Source organism: Papio anubis, chromosome 5, assembly GCF_008728515.1.
Source record: "Papio anubis isolate 15944 chromosome 5, Panubis1.0, whole genome shotgun sequence".
Taxonomy (NCBI): Eukaryota; Metazoa; Chordata; class Mammalia; order Primates; family Cercopithecidae; genus Papio; species Papio anubis.
Window position 1 is genome coordinate 105,716,744 of NC_044980.1, and position 24,417 is coordinate 105,741,160.

At 41.4% G+C, this 24,417-nt stretch overlaps 2 protein-coding genes and 1 pseudogene across 4 annotated transcripts in view; 2 read left to right on the plus strand and 1 right to left on the minus strand.

Moving 5' to 3' along the window:
• Positions 1–12,654, plus strand: part of SRP19 (signal recognition particle 19) — a 28,917-nt gene extending 16,263 nt beyond the window's left edge. Inside the window, exon 5 of the mRNA XM_009208897.3 lies at positions 12,247–12,654. Within this exon, the coding sequence (XP_009207161.1) occupies positions 12,247–12,251 (5 nt within the window). The 3' untranslated portion in view covers positions 12,252–12,654. The remainder of the gene's footprint in view (positions 1–12,246) is intronic.
• Positions 1–24,417, minus strand: part of REEP5 (receptor accessory protein 5) — a 45,269-nt gene that overhangs the window by 2,431 nt on the left and 18,421 nt on the right. The window contains exons 3-4 of one of the 2 annotated variants that reach the window (XM_009208895.2): positions 22,816–22,954; positions 7,617–7,785 (exon numbers count right to left, since the gene is read on the minus strand). In XM_009208895.2, the coding sequence (XP_009207159.1) occupies positions 7,617–7,785; positions 22,816–22,954 (308 nt within the window). Of the gene's footprint in view, positions 1–7,616; positions 7,786–12,735; positions 13,718–22,815; positions 22,955–24,417 lie in introns of those variants that run through there. The other variant, XM_021939599.2, reaches the window with a different exon arrangement.
• LOC103885329 lies at positions 50–8,543 on the plus strand (annotated as a pseudogene). The gene is made up of 2 exons (XR_004183951.1): positions 50–99; positions 5,673–8,543. The product of XR_004183951.1 is annotated as an uncharacterized LOC103885329 (transcript).

The following is a 24,417-nucleotide window of genomic DNA, read 5'->3' on the forward strand; positions in this document are numbered from 1 at the left end:
CGTAGCTACTAGATAACAAAATTTGGATGACTCATGTTCGGGTGCGATCATGTTGGGGTTTGTGGTCTGGGCTAAGGGGGTTTCCAGGAAATGGAGAGGGTACCTCTTAGAGCACAAATCCTAAATACTTGAGCAAAATACTTGACGGTCATCTAGCCTAGCCCCTTGTCACCTAAACTGTTTGCCCTCTGTTCTCCTTTAAGCATTAAAAGAAGCAGAGATTCCTTAAGGGTAGTATTCAAATTCTAGTTCGTATCTGTGTGCTTGCCTGTAAGATTTCACTTATCAATATATTATCAATCTGATGACAACTAGGTCATCATATTTATCCCATGGTGACAAATCACAGAAGTCCTCATTCCTAGCACAAGAAATATAGTCATCCCTTGATACATGTGTTTGGGAGGGGAGGGACGGGGGGAGAGGACATTAGTTCCAGGAACCCTACAGATACCAAAATCTGTGAGTGCTCAAGCCCTGAAAGGGAATGGCATACATAGTATTTCCATATAACCTATGTGTTTCCGTATACTTTAAATCTCAGCCAGGCATAATGACTCATGCCTGTAATCCCAGCACTTTGGAAGGCTGAAGTGGGAAGATCACTTGAGGCCAGGAATTTGAGACCCACACCCCTCACCTCTATTTAAGAAAAAATTTAAAAGCCCATCTCTAGTTAAAATACCTAATGCAACATGAATGCTATATAAATTGTTGTTATACTAAATTGTTTTTACAATCTGTATTTATACTCTTACTGTGCCACCATTCTCTCCTATGAGAAGAGTTTGCTCTAAGTCTTTGAGTTGGTGACAAGACACTATATTCATCAAGAAAATATTCTGTCCAAATGTGGTGGCTCACATCTATAATCCCAGAACTTTGAGAGGCTGAGGTAGGAGTATTCCTTGAAGCCAGGAGTTTGAGATCACCCTGGCCAAAACACAGTGAGAGCCCGTCTCTAGAGAAAAATAAGAAAAATATATTTTCTTACGTCTGCAGGAGACCAAGCCTTCCACTTTCTAATTACCAAGTGGCTGGAAATGTGCTGTAAGAACCAGTGCAGTGTGTGAGATGGAGGGGAAAGGGGTTGTCTGGAAGCCTCCAGGGCCCCCTGTGAGATTTTACAATCTACAGCTGTTCTTGATGGAGCCCAGAGTCTTAGTGATGAGAGCCAGGGAGTCCCTTCTTGTCCACCAGCTGCCTGACAGCTGCTCTCCCTTTGCTCAATTAAAATTACCGAACCAAGTTCACAGCAAAGGAGAAACTAGTCCTTCCCTTAACTAACCCTTTGTAAAACAATTCCTAGTTAATCCAAAAGCTTTGAGAAAGTCTAAAATGTGTCAGCATGTAAATTCCTCCTAACTTATTTTAATTCTCATGCCCCTATTTAGGAATGTATCATACCAAAGTAAGATTGGATTTTAAGTATTGATATCTTAAGAGAACCAAGAGGCTAGAAATGTGGGTGAAGTGAGCCGAGATCATGCCACTGCACTCCAGCCCGGGCAACTGAGTGAGACTATTCAAAAAAAAAGAAAGCTGGCAATCCTAAAGTGGGAGGTTGTTAAGACTACAAGTTAGAAAATACCTAAAACATATTGAAGTAGACTGGATTTGTATACCCAAAAATAGGAGTCCAGAGAAGAGAGGTATGTGAGGGAGAAATGGGGAACATACCACCTCTGGGGCATCAGTGCTGCTGGAGAACTCTCTTGGGATTTTACTTCCCCGTGGTCATTCTACCTCACAATTCCCATGTCTTAACTACCACAGAGCTCTAAAAAAAAAACAACAAAAACCTTTCTCCAATTTCTAAAACCCTTGAGTCCCTCTGGAGCTCAAGACCCATCATCGGCAAAATCTATATCCTCACTCATTCCTCCAAATGTTTCCTTTACCTTCTTGCTCTTAGAGAAAGCTGGCTGTGCCCTGAGGACATTGCTTTCTCAAGTGGTGGCTGTCTCTTTCCTCCCATGACCCTAGTACAAATGGATCTGGTAGGTATTGTTTTTGTTCTTCATTGCCACTTTCAGAATCTCATCATCAGATTATATTATCAAGTAGCCTTCCTTTTCCCTGTCATCCCTGACTCTTGGGCTACTCTGTCTTATTTCTTGAAGATTTTAGCTCCTAACTTAATGTTCCTTTCTAACACTACTCCTGTTATTTATTTATTTATTTATTTATTTATTTATTTATTTATTTAGAGACAGGGTCTCACTCGGTCACCCAGGCTGGAGTGCAGTGATGCCATCTCAGCTCACTGCAGCCTTGACCTCCCAGGCTCAGGTGATCCTCCCACCTCAGCCTCCTGAGTAGCTGGGACACTGGTACGCATCACCACATCTGGCTAATTTTTGTGTTTTTTTTTTTTTTTTGTAGAGATTGGGTTTCACCATGTTGCTCAGGCTGGTCTCAAACTCCTGAGCTCAAGCAATCCACCCACCTTGGCCTCTCAAAGTGCTGGGATTACAGGTGTGACCACTGCACCTGACCTACTACTCCTATTTTGATTATTGATGATTTTAATATCCATGTAGACATACGTGATCTTCTAATATCCTGACCTCTTAATTTCTCCCCTCCAATAACCCTTATATTCCACCCTACATATGGCACTGACTCCCAGGATACCTGTTAGTGCCAATGCTGCAGTCTCTCCATAATCTTGTATTAAGCATCCCACTCACCCACCATCATCTTTGTAGTGCACTTTTTTCTTTGTAGTGTGCTCCCCACCCCCCTTTTTTTGCTCATTGTAAATGATGATAAGAGTATTCCTGCTATTATCCTGATTCAGGGTTCTTCCACCACCACTTCCCACCTTACTCAGGTTAAATTCCATTGTCAAGCATTAACCACTCCACAGTCCCACTCTCACTTCATAGTTGCTGGAAATCACAACCTTCACACAACTCTCCACCTACTCTGCAGCTGTACCCATGTAGCTGAGTATGGCTGGAGAAAAACATAAACAAGAACTGGTTTCACTATAAATTCATGAACACAAATCTCAAGCATGCCTTTAACACTGCCTGGCAGTCACAGGACATTGTTCCAGTCCATTTACTCTCCGACTGTCCTAGAGGGGCCGGCACACTGCAGCTACGCTCGCTTATGTAGTGTCCATGGCTGCTTTCACACTACAATGGCAGAGGAGAGTAGCTGCAACAGAGAACTGATAGCCATGAAAACATTTGTTATCCGGTGAAACCCCGTCTCTACTAAAAAATACAAAGAACTAGCCGGGTGAGGTGGCCGGCGTCTGTAGTCCCAGCTACTTGGGAGGCTGAGGCAAGAGAATGGTGTAAACCCGGGAGGCGGAGCTTGCAGTGAGCTGAGATCCGGCCACTGCACACCAGCCTGGACGACAGAGCGAGACTCCGTCTCAAAAAAAAAAAAAAAAAATTGTTATCTGGCCCTTTACAGAAAAAGTTGAGCAGTCCCTCTCCTTCCCAACTATTTCATACATTCTCTTTCCACTGTCTCCTTCCCCATCCTCTCTCAATTGGCCTTCTTTCTTCCTACCTTACTGAGATATTTGAAACAATGAGAAAGTCACTTCTGTAGGCTCCCATGGTCCCATGTGCTCACAGCATACCATAAACCCTGATTTCCCTGCTGTTATCATAAACTTCCAGCTCTTCTGACCAGTCCCTCTACTGGATACTGGATCCTTCCCTGGTCAAGGACAGAGCTCCAGCAATTCACCCTCTCACTCCTGTCATCATTTTTTGCTCTGTTGAATTATTCCCATTCATTTTCAAACAGGCTTTGTTTCTCTACCTTAAGAAAAAAACTTTTTAAATTTCAGGACCCTAATTCCTTCTTCCAGTTATAGTCCCATTCTTCTGCTCCCCTTTGCAGGAAACTTCTCAAAAGAAAGATCTATATTCTCTCATCCCTTTTCTCTCATTCTCTCAAATCCATTGCAATCAGGAGTTTGATACCACTCCACAAAATCTGTGTTATCAAAATCACTAGTACCTTCCTCATTGCTAAATCTGCTCATTTCTCAGTCCTTATCTTACTTGACCTGTTGACAGCATGTAACATGATAGATCACTTCTCTTTGAAACACTTTCTGTTCTTGGACCCAAGGATACCACACACTCAACTGGCCACTCCTTATCAGTCTGCTTTGCTGGTTGCTTCTCATCTCTCCAGTCTCTAAACCTTAGACTCCCCAGCGTTAAGTCTTTGGACCTCCTCTTTCCTAACTACACTACCTTCGTGATCTCATCCAGTCTCATGTTTAATATGTATAAGCTTGTGGCCCCCAAATTTATGTCCCCAGTCCAGACCTGTTTCTTGAACTCCTGACACCTGCATCCAACTAGCTGTTTGATCCTTGTAGGTATCTAACAGACACCTCAAACAAATGTCCAGGACTGAATTCCATATCCCCCCGACCCGCCACAACCTCCCACCCCAACAAAACCTATTCTACCCAGTCATCTCCAGCTCAGTGGCAATTTTATCCTTCCATTTGTTAAGGCTAAAAAGCTTGTCCTTGCCCTTAACCCTTCTGACCTATGCCCAATCCATAAGCAAATCCCATTACTTCTACCTTTGAAATATATCAAGAATCTGATACTTCTTACCTCCTACTGCTACACAAAGAACCAAGCCACCATCGTCATCTCCAGTCAGATCACTGCAAAAACCTTTTAACTATTCCCCCAATTTCCTCCCTTACCCCCCTTCAGTCTGTTCCTAATACAGTGGCCACAGGCATCTTTTTAAAACACAGGACAGATCATTTTGCTCCTCTGGTTAAAATTCCCCAATACCTCCACATCTCACACAGAGTAGAAGCCAAAACCTTTACAATGGCCTATCACCTGCAACCTGTCCCACCTCGTCTCCTGCACCTCTCTAGATCACTTCTTCCGTTGCTCCCACCTCAGGACTTCTGCATATGCAGCTCATTCTGGAGTATGATTCCCCATGGTTCTTTCCTTTACCATTTTTTTTTCTCTCTCTCTTTTTATTTTTTTTAGGGGGGACAGGGTTTTGCTTTGTTACCCAGGCTAGAGTGGCACAGCTCACTTGCAGCCTTGATGTGGGCCGAAGTGATCCTCCTACTTCAGCCTCCTGGGTAGCTGGGACTACAGGCTTGCGTCACAATGTCCGGCTAATTTTTTAACTTTTGTAGAAAGCGGGTCTCCATAGGAGACCCCGTCACAAACAAGCTGGTCTCAAACTCCTGGCCTCAAGTGATCCTCCTACCTTGGCCTCCCAAAGTGTTGGGATTACAGGCTGAGTCACTGTTCCTGATTCCTTTACTGCTATCGAGTCTGATTCAGTAGAGCCTTCTGGTATAGATTTCCTAAATGTCTCTATTTAGAATAATAAGCATCCCTCCAGTCCTTGGCCCCCCCCATCTTTCTACTTATTTTTTCCCTATATTATCTGCTAAATATACCATCTAATTTTCAATTTTACTGCCTATCTCTCAACTAGACTGTAAGCTTCATTAATTCAAGGAGTATGGTCTCTGGTTTGCTGGTTCACTGCCAGTATTATGAACATGCTTGGCACATATTAAACACCTCAATAAATAAATATTTATTGAGTGAATTAATCAGAGCTGAGAGTGGACATTCTTTTGTACCCATAACAAAAATTGAACAGCATACTGAACCGATCAACCTGAACTGAATTAGGCTGGCTGTCAGGGCCTCCAAAGTACTACTTCTGTCTGGTCACCCTGCTGCTACAGCCCTGGCCAGCTAGGCCCTGCTGTTCATGGTGCCGGCCCAGAGAGGAGCCAGCCAGGAGATGCTGAGTGCTGTGTGGGGGTAGGGAACCCCAAGGAGAAGGCGCTGAGGAGGACACTGAAAAACAGGGTTAGCAGCTCAAACTGCCAGAGACAGAAGGCAAGCTCAAATGAGTGACCTGAAACAGCAAGTGGTAGATTTAGAACAGAACCAAAAATTTTTGCTAGACAATCAGCTTTTACAAGAGAAAATGCATGGACTCATAGTTGAGAACCGTGAGTGAAGGCAGCACTTGGGGATGGAGGCCCTGGTTACTGAAGAGGAGGCGAAAGCCAAGTTAATTCCATCTATTTGATGCTTGACATCCCTAACTAGGCAGTGAGGGTAGACGTCAGTTGTGGTGGGGTTGGAAGTAAACATCAACTACCTTCCCAGTATGATATCCTGTTGGGCATTCTGGACAGCTTACCCCCAGTAGTGTTCTTCAAATGTCCTTCCCCAGAGTCTGCCAGCCTGGAGCAGCTCCCAGAGGTCTACTCAGAAGGACCCAATTCCTAACCAGCCTCCCTTTCTCTGTCAGTGGGGACATTATCAGCCAAGCTTGAAGCTATTAATGAACTAATTAATTTTGACTACATATATGCCAAGCCCGTAGTCTGAGACAGAGAGTCAAGCTAATGTGGTAGTGAAAATCAAGGAAGCACCTCTCAGCCTCTCAGAGAAAGATCACCCGGAATTCGTGGTCTCAGTGAAGGAAGACTTTGTGGAAGATGACTTCATTCCAGACCAGGGTATCTCCAATCTACTTTCATCCAGCCACTGCCCAAAGCCATCTTCCTGTCTACTGGATGTTTACAGTGACTGTGGGTATGAGGGCTCCCCTTTCCCCTTGAGCAACATGGCCTCTCCACTTGGTGCAAACCATTCTAAGGAGGAGACTGGCCAATGAACTCTTTCCCCAGCTGGTTAGTGTCTAAGGGGTGATCTAATACTGTTGCCCTTTTCCTTGACTATTACACTGCCTGGAGGATAGCAGAGAAGCCTGCCTGTGCTTCATTCCAAAGGCCAAAGAGTCTGCAGTCCTAGAGAATTCCCTTAACGTATTTATCTGTTCAAATGTCATAGAGAACCCCAAGTATTGTCTTTTGGCATGCAGTCCAAGGTATTTGATATGTTACTATAATTCAGAACTACAGCTTTTGAGGTTGTACTTTTTCTAAAGAGTGGTAGTTTGCCCTAAATATTTATTATGTGAGGGTGATTAGAGAAGTGTCAGAGTAGACATGGAATTCATGAATGGCTATTTATCATTTCTCCTCCCCCTTTTTGGCATCCCAGGCTTGCCTCTAGTTTTAGGTCCTTTAGTTTGCTTCTGCAAGTGGAGAGAACACCTACCTGAGAGGGCTCTTTTCCCCTCATGTACAGTTCAAGTAAAGATCAAGAATTTTTTGTAAAATTATAGAAATTGACTGTGTAAATGCTTGATGGAATTGTTTCCTGCTAGTATAGCTTTTGAAAGGTGCTTTCTCCATTTATTTAAAACTACCTATGTAATTAAAAAGTATAATGCAAACAAATAAACAATTAGAAGAGATGTACTTGCATATCAATATAGGTGATTCTCTAAAATCACTGCCTACCATGGAAAGTCATTTTTCCTAATGTTCTGACTCAATGCTACATTAAATGTGGCATGGAGGAAGAGTCTTGGGAAAAGCTGAGAACTGTAAGTGTTCTCAATAGGCAAAGACTTTGTAAAGAAATCCCAGAGTAACGGTGGCACTTGGCTGAGGGGTGCTGGTAAGACAAGAAGGCCAGGAAGCCTGTTATTTAAGCCCAGTGTGTCACATCTCCTCTCACATGTGGAGCCATATTGTTCCTGAGTCTTACCTTCTTTAGTGATGGCATCTGCAGTCTCTTTGGCCTTGTCTTTAAGGTCCTTGACCACGCTGTCCATCTGGGACTCATGCTTCAGGAAGAAAGGACGGATGATGCGCTTGTAGAGCAGTTCAGCCCCATTAGAAGGGCTCGGGGCCATGCACCACAACAGGAAGCCACACTGCAGAATAAGAGCCAGCATGGGTAACAGGAGGGTGGAGGGGCACATTCTGAGAATACACACTGTCTTTTACTATGGGGATGGGAAATGCCTCTGGTATTTTCTCCAAAGGCATTACCAGTGTTTTCTGCAGGTTAAAGGTGGGCTTTCTTTAAAAACATGATGAGTAATGAGCTGGTAAGGAAAAGCTGAGACTAAAAAACAAAGGGTAAAACACACCACGTCCAGGAGCTTAACTATCTTCCTAACTTGGACCACTTTTTAGTATATAGCTGTAAGAAGCTTTTATTAATCATAACTCTTAGAAATCAATTAAGAAAATATAGTACTTATCTGCATGCATAAAGCCCTATCCAGATAAGCCTAATATCTAGGAGGCTTGTGCTTGCTAGGCTTACCTTGGTAAATTTATCACATTTGTTCATCCTATTATAGAAAAAATACCTTGTCCATTCTTGAATTCTTCCTTTGGTGGAACCTCAGTTTTTGGGTAGATCTTTAGCCTTCAAGGAATCTTTACAGCTGTTCTTCATCTTTCATCTTAAATGTAGTTATTCCTAACTCCTTCTTTACAGCTCTACTTTGCCATTGAGATTTTTTTTTAAATTGACAAATTTCTGCCCTAATTACTTAAATAAGGATTTTTACACTATTTATGTCCAAAAATTTTTTACTGTTTATTCAAAAAATACCAACTTGCCACTTCAAGTCATCCATGCAATTTACTCCTTTTTAAGATAAGAAGGAAAAAAAAAAAAGAAGGGAATATTCAGAGTAATCTGCCCAATTCCCTAGAAAGTTTAATAAAAAATATGCTGATTTATTTTAGTTTAAAAGATTTTAACCACATTTTATTCCACACAGCCTAGGTGACTCTACAAAAAAAAACAGAAGTCACTTACAGAGAGATTCCAAATCAGTATTTTTTACATCTTCTCCTTAAAGTAAAAACATCTTAATTTATCATGCTTTAAATTTAAAAGGCTTAGTCCTTATGATTCCAAACCAAGGGATGTACTCTGATAATCAACAAGCTATGATGCCTTTCCAAGACAGTCTTTCAAATGTTTTAGAGATACAAAGCTGATAAAAGGCAAACACTAATGACAGAGTTTTAGTTTAAAATGCACAAATAGCTCACTCCAACAGCACCGTGTTGGCTCTGAGAAATTTATACTACACTGTGAACTTGTACTACACTCTGAACTTGTACTACACTCAAAATAAAAAACAAAACCCAAGTTCTCAACAAATTAATATCGCCAGATTATTATTTTTGAGAGTCTTGCTCTGTCACCCAGGCTGGAGTGCAGTGGCATGAACATGGCTTACTGCAGCCTTGAACTCCTGGGTTCAAACAGTTTTCCCACCCCAGCCTCCCAAGTAGCTGGGACTAACCAGGCATGAACCACCAGGCCTGGCTAAATTTTTATAACTTTTTTTTTGTAGAGACCAAGTCTCACAATGTTGCCCAGGCTCCCCTTATCTCAACTACAGTAAAAAGTAACTCTTGAAATGTAACCTTTGTGAATTAAAATTTGTTACAGATGCACAAGTGTTTTTAAGACAGAGACTTACTGGGCATAGTGGCATGCACCTGTAGTTCCAGTGACTTGGGACACCAAGGTGCAAGGATTGCTTGAGCCTAGGAGTTGGAGACTGACATGGTTTGGTTGTGTCTCCACCCAAATCTCATCTTGTACTGTAGCTCCCATAATTCCCATGTGTTGTGGAAAGGACGAGGTGAGAGATAACTGAATCATGGGGGTGGTTTCCTGCCATGCTGTTCTCGTGGTAGTGAATAAGTCTCACGAGATCTGATAGTTTTACAAGGAGTTTCCCCTTTCACTTGGCTCTCATTCTCTCTTGCCTGCCACTGCCATGTAAGACATCCCTTCGCTTTTCCTTCATTTTCTACCACGATTGTGAGGCCTCCACAGCCATGTGGAACTGTGAGTCAATTAAACCTCTTTCCTTCATAAATTGCCCATTCTCAGGTATGTCTTTATTAGCAGCATGAGAGCAGACTAATGCAGAGACCATCCTGGGCAACACAGCAAGAGCTCATCTCAAAAACAAAACAAAACCCAGAGACTATAGGACTAAATTTTTTATAAAACCCCAAAACTATAGCTGTATGCTTAAGAAACATACCTACCACAAAACCAAATAGGAACACTGAAAATAAAGTTATGGGAAAGATATATCAGACAAACACCAACTCCCAGAATAGCTCATTAGTAATATTAATACATACAAATTGCTTAAGGCAAAATAAGTAAATAGAATAAGGAAAGCAATTCAGCAAGAATATTAAAATTCCTCAACTTGTATATACCTTTGAAATATGTAAATTATATATAGCTTTGTATGTTTGTAATATATTTTTATAATTATATATTTTATATATAGCTATATATAGCTTTCAAATATGGCTTTAAAATATGTAAATGTAAGTCAGAATTACATACACAAATGGGCACAATCTGCAATCATAGATTTTAACATTTCCATCAGAAATTGATATACTAGCCAGGCTCACACCTGTAATCCCAGCACTTTGGGAGGCTGAGGTTGGAGGATCACTTGAGCCCAGGAGTTTTGAGACTAGCCTGTGTAACATAGGGAGACCCCATCTCTATGGGCAAAAAAAAAAAAAAATTTTTTTTTTTTTAGATGGAGTCTTGCTCTCTCACCCAGGCTGGAGTTCCGTGGCACAATCTCAGCTCACTGCAACCTCCGCCTCCTGGATTTAAGCGATTCTCCTGTCTCAGCCTCCCGAGTAGCTGGGACTACAGACGCACACCACCATGCCTGGCTAATTTTTCTATTTCTAGTGGAGATAAGGTTTCACCATGTTGGTCAGGCTGGTCTTGACCTCCTGACCTCAAATGATCCGCCCCCATTGGCCTCCCAAAGTGCTGGGATTACAGGTGTGAGCCACTGCTCCCGGCCACAAAAAAAAAGAAAATAATTTAAAATTAGCCAGGCTTGGTAGCGTATGCCTGTGGTCCTCCTGGGAGGCTGAGGCAGGAGGGTGGCTTGAGCTTGGGAGGTCGAGACTGCTGTGAGCTGTGATACCACTACTTGGTGAGAGAGCAAGACCCTGTCTCAAAAAGACCAAAAGAAAAAAAAAAATTGATATATAAAACAACCTAGAAATTAGTAAGAATACAGAATAAAGAACACAAAATTTAACTCTTTTTTTTTTTTTTTTTTTTTTTTTTTTTTTTAAAGACAGGGTCTCACTTTGTTACCCAGGCAGGAGTGCAGGGGCACAAATACAGAACACTATAGCCTCAACTTCCTGGGCTCAAGTGATTCTCCCGCCTCAGCCCTCCAAGTAGCTGACACCACAGGCATGCAGGCACGCATCATCACGTCTGGCTAATTATTGTACTTTTTGTAGAGACAGGGTTTCACCATGTTGGCCAGGCTGGTCTCAAACTCCTGACCTCAAGTGATCCACCTGCCTCGGCCTCCTAAAGTGCTGGGATTACAGGTGTGAACCACTGCACCCGGCCTAAAATCTCACTCTAAAGATATATACAGATCTCTCAACCCAACAAACGGATTCAGGGATTCAAAGAGTTAGTATAGTATATAGAGAGTAACAGGATGGGCTCAAAGAAACTAATTTCCAATCCCGGTTCTGCCATTTACTAGCTAAGCAAACCTTGTGCAAGTTACTTAATCACTTAAGTCTGTTTTTTCCTCTGTAAAATAGGTATTGGGAATTTAAAAATCTACTCCTATAATTTTGTAAGAAAAGAAAATTACTGAGCATAGCAAGGACTTTCTCTGACCCAAGAATACTGTGTTTTCTAACAGCATCTATGAAACATTACTAACAGGAGAGCATATTAGCTTTCAGTGGGGGAAAGCAAATCCTAGAACCAAAAACATTTCAGCAAATCTTTATTTTTATTTTTTATTTTTGAGACAGAGTCTCACTCTGTCACCCAGGCTGGACTCCAGTGGCGTAATCTTGGCTCACTGCAACCTCCGCCTCCTGGGTTCAAGCAGTTCTCCTGCCTCAGCCTCCCAAGTAGCTGGGATTACAGGCACGTGCCAACATGCCCGGCTAATTTTTTTAATTTTTAGTAGAGATGAGTTTTTGCCATGTTGGTCAGGCTGGTCTCGAACTCCTGGCCTCAGGAGATCCGCCCGCTTTGGCCTCCCAAAGTGCTGGGATTACAGGAGTGAGCTACCGCACCTGGCCATAAGTAAATATTTTAGAAACTCTCCTTTTAGTACATGAAATGAAATTCAAATTTATGATATACTTAATTACAAAAAATATATAGTCTAACTGCAACATAAAGGAAAAACAAAATGAAAGTAATTTATAATATATATAAGTATGCAAACAAAACAATACTAGAAGACATCATAAAGTACTTGTAAGTAGAATCACTGACAGTGGCAGCTATGAACAGAATCTTCCATATATTCCCATAGGTTAAGAATGTCTGAGGGGCCAGGCGGTGCCGGCAAGATGGCTGCACTTGAGAAGATGACGTTTCCAGAGAAACCAAGCCACAAAAAGTACAGGGCCGCCCTGAAGAAGGAGAAACGAAAGAAATGTCGGCAGGAACTTGCTCGACTGAGAGACTCAGGACTCTCACAGAAGGAGGAGGAGGAGGAGGACACTTTTATTGAAGAACAACAACTAGAAGAAGAGAAGCTATTGGAAAGAGAGAGGCAAAGATTACATGAGGAGTGGTTGCTGAGAGAGCAGAAGGCACAAGAAGAATTCAGAATAAAGAAGGAAAAGGAAGAGGCAGCTAAAAAATGGCAAGAACAAGAGAGAAAGTTAAAGGAACAATGGAAAGAACAGCAGAGGAAAGATAGAGAAGAGGAGGACCAGAAACGACAGAAGAAAAAAAAAGAGGAAGCTGTGCAGAAGATGCTGGATCAGGCTGAAAATGAGTTAGAAAATGGTACCATATGGCAAAACCCTGAACCACCTGTGGATTTCAGAGTAATGGAGAAGGATCGAGCTAATTGTCCCTTTTACAGTAAAACAGGAGCTTGCAGATTTGGAGACAGATGTTCACGTAAACATAATTTCCCAACATCCAGTCCTACCCTTCTTATTAAGAGCATGTTTACAACGTTTGGAATGGAGCAGTGCAGGAGGGATGACTATGACCCTGACGCAAGCCTGGAGTATAGCGAGGAAGAAATCTACCAACAGTTCCTAGATTTCTATGAGGATGTGTTGCCCGAGTTCAAGAACGTGGGGAAGGTGATTCAGTTCAAGGTCAGCTGCAATTTAGAACCTCACCTGAGGGGCAATGTATATGTTCAGTACCAGTCGGAAGAAGAATGCCAAGCAGCCCTTTCTCTGTTTAATGGACGATGGTATGCAGGACGACAGCTGCAATGTGAATTCTGCCCAGTGACCCGGTGGAAAATGGCGATTTGTGGTTTATTTGAAATACAACAGTGTCCAAGAGGAAAACACTGCAACTTTCTTCATGTGTTCAGAAATCCCAACAATGAATTCTGGGAAGCTAACAGAGACATCCACTTGTCTCCAGATCAGACTGGCTCCTCCTTTGGCAAGAACTCCGAGAGGAGGGAGAGGATGGGCCACCACGACCACTACTCCAGCAGGCTGCGGGGAAGGAGAAACCCTAGTCCAGACCACTCCTACAAAAGAAATGGGGAATCTGAGAGGAAAAGGAGTAGTCACAGGGGGAAGAAATCTCACAAACACACATCAAAGAGTCGGGAGAAGCACAATTCACCAAGCAGAGGAAGAAACAGGCACCGCAGCCAAGGCCAGGGCCACCGGAGCCAGAGCCGCAGGAGCCACCGCAGCCGGAGCCAGAGTTCCTCTAGGTCCCGAAGTCGTGGCAGGAGGAGGTCGGGTAATAGAGGCAGAACTGTTCAGAGCCCCAAATCCAAATAAACTAGTTTTGTTCTAAAAAAAAAGAAAAGAAAAGAAAAGAAAAAGACTAGGCCAGGCGCGGTGATCCTGTAATCCTGTAATCACCTGTAATCCTGGCACTTTAGGAGGCTGAGGAGGGTGGATCACTTGAGGTCAGGAGTTTGAGACCAGCCTGGCCAATATGGCGAAACCCTGTTTCTACTAAAAATACAAAAATTCGCCAGGTATGGTGGCAGGCGTCTGTAATCCAAGCTACTTGGGAGGCTGAGGCAGGAGAATCACTTGAATCTGGAAGGTAGAGGTTGCAGTGAGTCAACATCATGCCACTTCACTGCAGCCTGGGTGACAGAGTGAGACTCTGTCTCAAAAAACAGAATTTCTGAACTAGAGGAACTACACAGCCTGCTTTCCATATCAGAGCATTCAACCCAGTGTGATTCACTGCCATAATCTCCATGTTATGATTTTAAGCCAGGCCTCTCTTCACCTTTCCTATTCCTTTCATTTAAAGACTCCAAAGCTTGTTTACTGAGCACAGATCTTAGAAAACAGGATCTTCAGACTTGGGAAAGCATGACAGTAGGTGATGGAAGGGTAAAGACTCAGACTAGCATCTAGTAGTCTCACTACACATGGATAGTAATGCTATGTGCATGAATGTGCAATCATGCAAAAACTCAAATCAGCCTCCTTCACACATACAATGGTAGACTAAGACCTTCTGTTAAAAGTCCAAGCACTCCAAGGAAGCCAGTGTCTTGAGGTACCCTCAGTATGTGCAAGTAGTTACATGTTACTCTTAGTTTTCCCAGCAACTCTGCTCTAGCATGCCCTAGGCTTAGCCAGCAGCAAATCTTACTGAATTGTAAGATGTTGCCAGAGGTTCAGAACCTTGGTTTTTTGAGATACGCATTTGCATTGACCCAAAATGGAGAATTAAATAACTGTGTTTTTCACTGGCATTAGCTTTGTTTCCTTGGCCTAGTGCCAGTTAATTACAGCAGACCCTGCAAAACCACCTCTCTAGTTATTTCCCTGTGGAAGCCTTTTGGTTGTTTTGTTTTTTGTTTTGTTATTTTATTTTATTTTTTTTTTTGAGACAGAGTCTTGCTTTGTTGCCAGGCGGGAGTGCAGTGACGCGATCAGCTCACTGCAACCTCCGCCTCCGGGGTTCCAGCAATTCCCCTGCCTCAATCCCTCTACAGGTGCGTGCCACCACGCCTAGCTAATTTTTTGTATTTTAGTAGAGACAGCGTTTCACCATGTTGGCCAGGATGGTCTTGATCTCCTGACCTTGTGATCCACCCACCTTGGCCTCCCAAAATGCTTAGGATTACAGGCGTGAGCCACTGCACCCAGCTGCCTTTTGGTTTTTAATATCCAAAATTCATATAATGTTTTACTGTAGTTGCTTATATAGGAAAAGCTGTACATCCCCAAAATGCAATACAAGATGATGTACAGGAAATGTCTTGAGTAACATTTTTGACAGAATATCAGAATTCCTGGTGGACATTTTGAAGAATATGCAGAGCATCACAGGGGATGTGCTATGTATTCCTGCACACAAAGCAATTGTTTCTTACTATATTAACTATTTGGAGAGCAGCAAGTGTTTTTAGCATCTAACATCCTAACATGATATTTGTTATTTATATATAGGTATTTTGCTGTATTTTATTAATGCTTAGGGAATTCGTTGGGGAGTTTTACATTGACATGTAATACATTAAAAATTTTCCCACTTAACATAGTGGAAAATAAGCTCCTGCATAGAATGTACTCCTGCATAGAATATCTGATTTTCAGAAATGGATTATCAAGAGAGAGACAGATATCCATATTAAAACCAGAAGAATTAAGGTGAAGTGAAAATGACTCATTGTATTAAGACTCAGGAGAAGTGGGGCCGGGTGCAGTGGCTTATGCCTGTAATCCCAGCACTTTGGGAGGCCAAGGTAGGTGGATCACGACGTCAAGAGATCGAGACCATCCTGGCCAACGTGGTGAAACCCTGTCTCTACTAAAATTAGAAAAATAGCCGAGCATGGTGGCGGGCATCTGTAGTCCCAACCACTCGGGAGGCTGAGGCAGGAGAATCACTGGAACCCGGGAGGTGGAGGTTGCAGTGAGCCGAGATTGCACCACTCTGCTCCAACCTGGTGACACAGCCAGACTCTGTCTCAAAAAAGAAAAAAAAAGAAAAAGGAGAGGTGGGGTGTGTTTTATGACTTTAGGCAAATCAACCTAAGAGACAGTTTTCTCTTCTGCAGGGCTTTAGGAAAGTCAAAAATTAATGTACTTGAAGAAAGTATACAATAGAATAGTAGTATTACCAAATCCTAAAGTTCTTATTGTGGAAAATCTCTGAAATATCACCTGCCTACATAGATACTAACTCTTCAGCAATCCAGACAAGCTGATTATCTTTTCTGGATGAATTAAGTCAAGTGTCCACAGTTTTGTACCTCTTCAATGTGATTACTTTGTAGGCTAGACTGCAGACTGTTAATTTACTACTTTCTGGTACTGGCACCCTCTAGCTATTGTCTTGAGACAGTAAAATAATTACTGCTGTCTAGGTACATCTTTAGCATATTCCAGTTCTGAAATGAAATCATTTTCTTATATTAAAAATAAAGTTAATTACTGTTCAACTCCCAAGGTGATATTCAGCTGCCACCTCTTACAACCCTCTCTTCTTAATCTATGTAACTATTCTACAGCCCAGGAATAGCCTGAGTTTATTAAAATCACCCACAGAGATCTGGCTGTCTTTTCGGTCAAGCTGCCCTCAAAGTGCCAGTTGATGAGACTCCCAAGGAGACCCACAAGCCCACTGCTGCCTGCAGTTCAGACAGAGTCCATGCTATTTTAACTGGACTCTTGGCACTATTAGCACTGACACAGTGACTCCTTAAATTACAAATTACAACAGGCCATTCTATTCCGTCTGTGCTTCTAATGCTGTCACCATCTGATTTTCCCCTAGAAAAGATACTTTCCAGGTAGGGGCATGCTTAACATGCAGTTAGGGAATGGAAAGTTAATGTCAGAAGAAAATGTACTTCAACACTGACTTCCTGATAGGCTACAATGACTTGATCAGAAACATAAGTCTAAGAAGCCTTTGCAGTGTAGCCACAGAAGAGTTACGGGCTACGTTTAAAACACTGCTCAGCATGCACAAATAAAAGCTTAAAAAGGACGTGTTAAAGGAAAGATTTCCCTGTCTTTTTGGCCTCCTACAAAGATTAAGAAGAAAAATGTTGCCGGGCATGGTGGCTCACACCTAAAATCCTAGCACTTTGAGAGGCCGAGGTGGGTGGATCACCTGAGGTCAGGAGTTCCAGACCAGCCTGGCCAACATGGTGAAACCCCAACTCTATTAAAAATACAAAAATTAGCTGGGCGTGGTGGTGGGCACCTGTAATCCCAGCTACTTGGGAGGCTGAAGCAGGAGAATGGCTTGAACCCAGGAGGCAGAGGTTGCAGTGAGCTGAGATCACGCCACTTCACTCCAGCCTGGGCAATATAGCAAAACTCCATCTCAAAAAAAAAAAAAATGTTGTATTCTCTGTCAATGGGTGAAATAGCACAGGTGACAATTCAGGTCAGGACCTAATCTTGCCAGAGTTTACTCAACCTTGTTCTAAAAATAAATCTAGTCAGGCCTGGTGGCTCACACCTGTAATCTCAACACTTTAGGAGGCTGAGGCAGGGAGATCACGAGGTCACGAGTTTGAGAGCAGCCTGGCCAATATGGTGAACCCCGTCTCTACTAAAAATACAAAAATTAGCCGGGTGTGGTTGTGCACACCTGTAGTCCTAGCTACTCGGGAGGCAGAGACAGGAGAATTGCCTGAACCTGGGAAACAGAGGTTGCAGTGAGCCGAGATCACGCCACTGCACTCCAGCCTGGTCGACAAAGCAAGACTCCATCTCAAAAAATACATATAAAAAAATAAATCTAGAAAATGATTTAAATGAAGGTAAACATAGGATACAAAGATATTAATTGCAGCGTTATGTATAATCACATGACAAATGTCCTAAATATCTTTCAATTGGGAATGGGTAAATTATCAATAATAGATTAGACAGCTTGTCAAAGAATACTGAGTAACATGAGAAAATACTCATAATACTGTGTTAATTGAAAAAAGCAAGACAATTATATGTGATCTCAACCACACATATGGTTAAGACAGCAATACATATATATACACACACACATATATACACACACAGTTCTGTTTGTATTTATACACATAGACGAATATATTTGCACATTTTAAAAAATGGGAAGACTAAGATGTAGGATTACAAATGTTATTTTCCTCCCTACATAAAACACTTCCTAACACACACACACACACACACACACACACACTCACACAAAAATGTAAACAGTAGGATAACAAGGACTTTGTTTTATTCACCAAAGTATCTCCCAGATGTAGAACAGAATCTGACACATGGAGGTTCTAAATAAATATCTGCTAAATAAAGGAATGAGCATATATAAATTTCATAATCAAGAAAAAACAGCTTTTAAATTTATTTTTAAACCCTCTTGCTCAAGGCCAGATATCAAAGCAAAGCTCAGAACATGCATGATCCAATTTCTACCTAAGTATATCATATATTATCTTCTCAACTAAGCTTTGATGCCTAGCCATTGGCTCCTTTTATTTTCCTCCAATCTTATAAGCTGCTTTAGAAAAATAAAAATAAAGCCAACAATATTAACTCTGCAAAAAATAAAATATTAAACATGTCCTTGGGCCGGGAGCAGTGGCTCATGCCTGTAATCCCAGCATTTTGGGATTACAAAGTCGGGCAGATCACTTGAGGTCAGGAGTTTGAGACAAGCCTGGCAAACATGGTGAAACCCCACCTCTACTAAAAATACAAACATTAGCTGTGTGTGGTGGTACGTGCCTGTAATCCCAGCTACTTCGGAGGCTGTGGCAGGAGTATCACTAGAATTGAAGAGGCAGTGGTTGCAGTGAGCCAAGATGGCGCCACTGTACTCCAGGCTGGGTGACAGAGTGAGACTCCATCTCAGAAAACAAAAAAAAATCCCATGTCCTTACTTCTAAGTCTCTTTTCCACATTTCCAGTCAGCATGTGATTGCAACAGCATAGGTAAGATGGATTCTAGTCCTTAAAATTCAATACTCTCCTGAACCTTCTCCTACAGACTCTGCAGTTCAGAGGCCTCTTCTCAGTCTGTTTACTAAGTCATTCAGAATATGCCACTAATGTAGGAAGAAAGCATTTTGATTGACAGCATCATGAACTTTTAATCCTTTCAAGTATATTATCTATTTGGAATGTATGCAATAAATTCACTTTCATGAACACTATGATGCCATGCAGCTGGAGACTACTAATGGATACACATTCATTTTACCATTAGGGAAGAAAATTTGCTGCAAAGCAGTATTTTAAATGAACTTCAAAACCAAATATAAATGATTCAATTACTACCATTTATTTTGGATCTTCTCTCTACCTCTCTGTGGACTCCATTAGCAGAGGTGATTAGGAGTAGGCTAGAAGTCAAGCTTACTCACATTTTGGAAATATGAAGTCAGGTAATACTGCAAGTAGTTCTGCTGACAAGATATTGTTCACTGCCACAAACAAGTGGGCCCAAAGCAAAAGCCAATTTATTTCCACTAGACTGCACTGTGAGGTCCCTACCATTAGATAGATCTTATTAAAGGCTTTAAAATTATCTGAAGTTTAAATTATGTCATGTCCAAATTAAAGATTACAAGAATATTTTTATGAATGTTAAATGACTTCGAATAATAAAAACAAAAAAAAAATCAAAACAAAAAAATCCAATCTTTGAAATCAACTCTTTCCACAGACCAATTTTTATTATCTTCCATCAGTTTTGAAAGGAAAATTCTTCATTGCCTTACAAGGCATTCTGTGGTGAAGTCATTCAAAAATATAACAGAATCTATACTGAGCACGTTTTTATTTAATTTTTTAAACTTTAAAAGACATGATACTTTATATAGTGTCTTGTCTTCTTTCTTTTTTAAGCATAAATGGTGTGTACTACTGTATTTAACGTTCTATTACTTTTTTTCTTTTTTGAGACAGGGTCTCTGTCACCCAGGCTAGAGTGCAGTGGTGTCATCATAGCTTACTGTAGCCTTGAACTCCTGGGCTCAAACCATCCTCCCACCTCAGCCTCCTGAGTAGATGGGACCACAGGCATGCACCACCATGCCTGGCTTTTTTTTTTTTTTTTTGGTCAACATGCTGTGATCTGGGAGCCTGACTAGTTTTTAAATTTGTGTGTGTGGAGACAGGGTCTCACCATGTTGCCCAGGCTGGTGTCAAACTCCTGGCCTCAAGCAGTCCTTCTGCCTTGGCCTCTGAATATGCTGGGATTACAGGCAAAAGCTAGCACACCTGTCCTCTATAACTTTTCATAATTGCTAAATTATGCAAAAATTTCTGGGTCTATACATATGGATTTGTTTCATTCCATTTAACTATATGGATATACCATTAATTCAATTAACCATTTACCTGCTGATGAATATTTCAGTTTATAATGTTTACATTATGCAGTTCATATTATATACAGTTTACAACAAAAAATGCTGCCATGAATATCTTTGTGCAGCTCTTTAATGCACAGTGACTATTTCCTTAGAATTGTTAAGAATATCATTTTTCAATTCAACAAGAAATTGTTAAAAGGTCCCTTAAAAAGATTATTCCAATTTATACCACTACCCTGTTAAGTATCCCTTATCTGAAATGCTTGGGACTAAAAGTGTTTCGGGTTTCACATTTATTCAGATTTTGGAATATGTATATTATACCAACTGAGCATACCAAATCAGAAACTCTAAAATCTAAATGCTCCAATGAGCGTTTTCTTTATCTGAGCACTCAAAAAGTTTGGGGTTTTAAAGCACTTAGGATTTCAGATTTCAGATGTTCAGCCTGTACTACTACCTGTCTGTTTCCCTATACATTCACCAATACCAGATATCTTCAATCTTTAAAATATCTGCCAGTTTAATGAACAAAATACGGGATTTTACTATTTTAATTCACACTTCCCAGATCACTGCTGAGCTGTTTACTGGCCATTCATATTTTTTCTCTTCCATGAAATACTTTCTTTTCCCATTTTTCTTTTTCTTTTTACTTATAGAAATTGTTATGTATTCTGGATATTCCTTATTTGGTGTAAATGTTGTAAATCTATCTTCCTAGTCTGTCATTATTTTAACTTTGTTTATGCTGCCCACTGTCATAGAAATTTAATTTTTAGAAATTTTATTTAGTTGAATTTATCAAATCTTTTTCTTTGAAACTTTTGTATTTTGTCTTGCTTCTATACCTCAAAGTTAAAAAATATTGTCCTCTACTTTTTTCTAAAACAGATGTTTCAGCATAAAAGTCCTGTCTTTGCAAGTCACTCAGGAAAACAAGTGGACACTAATTAAGGGCAGTTACTTCCCTACCCCTGCTGCTCCAACCCCTAGAGCTGTGAACTATAACCCAGGATCACTTCCTTTTGATGCTGCTTTGCTGGGATGGAGGAGGGCAGTACAGTGAAGCTTTGACCTCAGGAGCTTTTCTGTGGGTGAGGAGTGGTTAACTATGGTTCCTGTGTGCCTGAGGCCCCCTACTCCTAGGACTCATCCACCCCCTACCCAGAACTTACGAGTATTAGCACAGACTGGGGCCCTCTCCATTCCAGTGCCTGATGGGATAGCTGATACTCAGATGAAAAGGAGTTTGTAGGCCAAAATAAAAAGATATTTTAAGAGTATATTTCTTTTTTGTTGTTGTTGTTGTTGTTTTCAGAGATGGAGTCTGGCTCTGTCGCCCAGGCTGGAGTGCAGTAGCGTGATCTCGGCTCACTGCAACCTCTGCGTCGCAGATTCAAGCAGTTCTCCTGCCTCAGCCTCCCAAGTAGCTAGGACAAAGGTGCACTCTACCACACCCAGCTAATTTCGTTCGTATTTTAGTAGAGACAGGGTTTCACTGTGTTGCCCAGGCTGGTCTTGAACTCCTGAGCTCAGGCAATCTGCCCGCCTCAGCCTCCCAAAGTGCTAGGATTGCAGGCATGAGCTGCTACACTCTGCCAAGAGTACGTTTCAAAAGAAAAACAACACAATCAACTACAGGTTTTGGTCAGGAGCAAAAATATTAGAACTGCTGACCAAGAATTTTAAACTGGGGAGCGTTAACCATACTAAAAGAAATGAGAAAATATTAGCAATATGAAACAAGAAGAAAACAGAAAAGAGCCAAGCAAAAACATTAGGTGTGAACAATATAACAGCTGAAATGAAGAACACAATATATGGCAGGAATAACAGAATGGTTATGATATAATCATGGAATACAGTTGAAAATTAGATGGTCAGATTGAATCCAGGCACGATGGCTCACACCTATAATCCCAGCACATTGGGAGGCTGAGGTGCATGGATTGCTTAAGGTCAGGAGTTCGAGAGCACCCTGGGCAACATGGTGAAACTCTGTCTCTACCAAAAAAAATACAAAAATTGGCCAAGCATGGTGGTGGGCACCTGTAATCCCTGCTACTCAGGAGGCTGAGGCAGGAGAATTGCTTGAACCCAGGAGGCAGAGGTTGCAGTAAGCCAAGATCGCGCCACTGCACTCTAGCCTGGGCAACTGAGCAAGACTCCATCCCAAAAAAAGAAAAAAGAAAAAAAAAAAAAAAGGCTAAGACCAAAGAAAAAGAAATATATATCCATAATTACCCAGAACTAAAACTCAAGATATTACCATTTGTGATGGTGGTTGGGGTGATGGAGGTTCCTATACTTAATATCCTATATCTAAATTTCTTTAGATAAAATTGTTTAAAAGAGTAGTCAGGTGCAGTGGCACGTGCCTATAGTCTCAGCTACTAAGGAGGCTGAGACAAGTGGCTTGCTTGAGCATTTTTTTTTTTTTTTTGGAGACAGGGTCTCGCTCTGTCGCCCAGGCCTGGCTTCTTGTTTATAATCTAAGACAGAACCACAGATGTACAACATTCAAGCATTTATTCCTACTTCTTCTATACAGGTCCTGAGATGGAGTTTTAGTGGTAGGGAGAACCAACATACCTTCAGCATGTAGTAGAAGGGGAACCATGACAGGAAGATATCAGAGAAGAATTCAGCAATGCTGAACACACCATACACTACCCAATAGGTCAGCCACTGGGTATCATCTTCTTTGTTGGGACTCTCTATAGCTTTAATTCTGAAAGGCAGTACAAAAGAAAGTATATCATTTGGTAAGATATCAATGAAACATTTTCAAACACACTTTGATAACCTGTCCTCTGATACCACTGAGGAACTTAGGCACATGTAGGCACTGTGTCACTAGATGCAAGAGTACAGCTTAAAGACTGGAAGCAATGTAGATATCAGGACAAGCCATTATAACCACTTGTTTCTAGTCTCCTGGTCACCAGAGAAACCAGCACCAGCTGTCACTGCCCTGGATCTCCACCCTGCTAAAGACTCCCCGCAAATCCTAGAATATACCACTAGTGACTGGGAGCTAGAGCAATTTCCACTCCCAAGCTGGGTCCTGCCACCAGGGATATATCAGGAAGAACTCTCTCATGATAACCAGGTTCTTATGTACTTTTAATAATTGAGATATATCATGGGTGAATAGGAATTTCCCATAAAGCAACATTTGGAGCATAGGTTAGGCACTGCCCAAAATCCACAGCATATTTTATAGTAAATGGGTGAAAACAAACATCATGATGTCTATTTAGTTCAGAATGTCTTTATCTGATCCACAGGCTATGAACTTTCCTCCTCTCCTCAGCTAATAACAGGACTTTCCCAACTCTAACTATTGCTCAAAATTCATTCTGCAAATGGATGGAAATAAATTTAAAATAATTTTCTCTTCTAAATCACAGAAATTTCCTTCAGTCCTAGGAATCTCATTATTCTAAACCTGAAGCTCCACAATTTCTTATCCTAACAGATCTGTATTTATCATAACTGAGCTGGACTGAAACAGTAAAATAAAAGAACTCTGAATCTTGTTTAGCCTATGAAACAGGTTAACTACTGAATACACATTGGCAGGGAGCTAAGCTATGAGGATGCAAAGACATAAGAATGATACAATGGACTTTGGGAACTCACGGGAAAGGGTAGGGGCAGTGAGGGAGAAAAGACTACACATTGAGTACAGTATACCCTGCTCGGTTGATGGGTGCACCGAAATCTTGGAAATTGCCACTAAAAGACTTATCCGTGTAACCAAATGCCACCTGTTACCCAAAAACCTATTGAAATAAAAATTTTTCAGAAAACAAATACATTGGCTACTCCATAAAATCAGCTCCCCAGAGAGACAGTCAGGCTGCTAAATCATGCTCAGCCACTCACTAAGAAAGCCCTTGTACAGTTAATTAGAAGCAGCTATGTGTGTGTTTCAGAAAATAACCAAAAGGGGGAACAAAATAGCTCAATGAGATTATTACTAATGAGGAAGACATAGGCACAAGTAATAAGCTGAATGTTGCTTTGAACTTCAAGACTAGGCAAAATTTTTATTTTTTTGAGACAGGGTCTCTTTGCACAGGCTGGAGTGCAGTTACACAATCATAGCTCACTGCAACCTCAAACTTCTGGGCTCATGTAATTCTCCTCACTTCAGTAATTCTCCTCACTTCAGCCTCCCAAACAGCT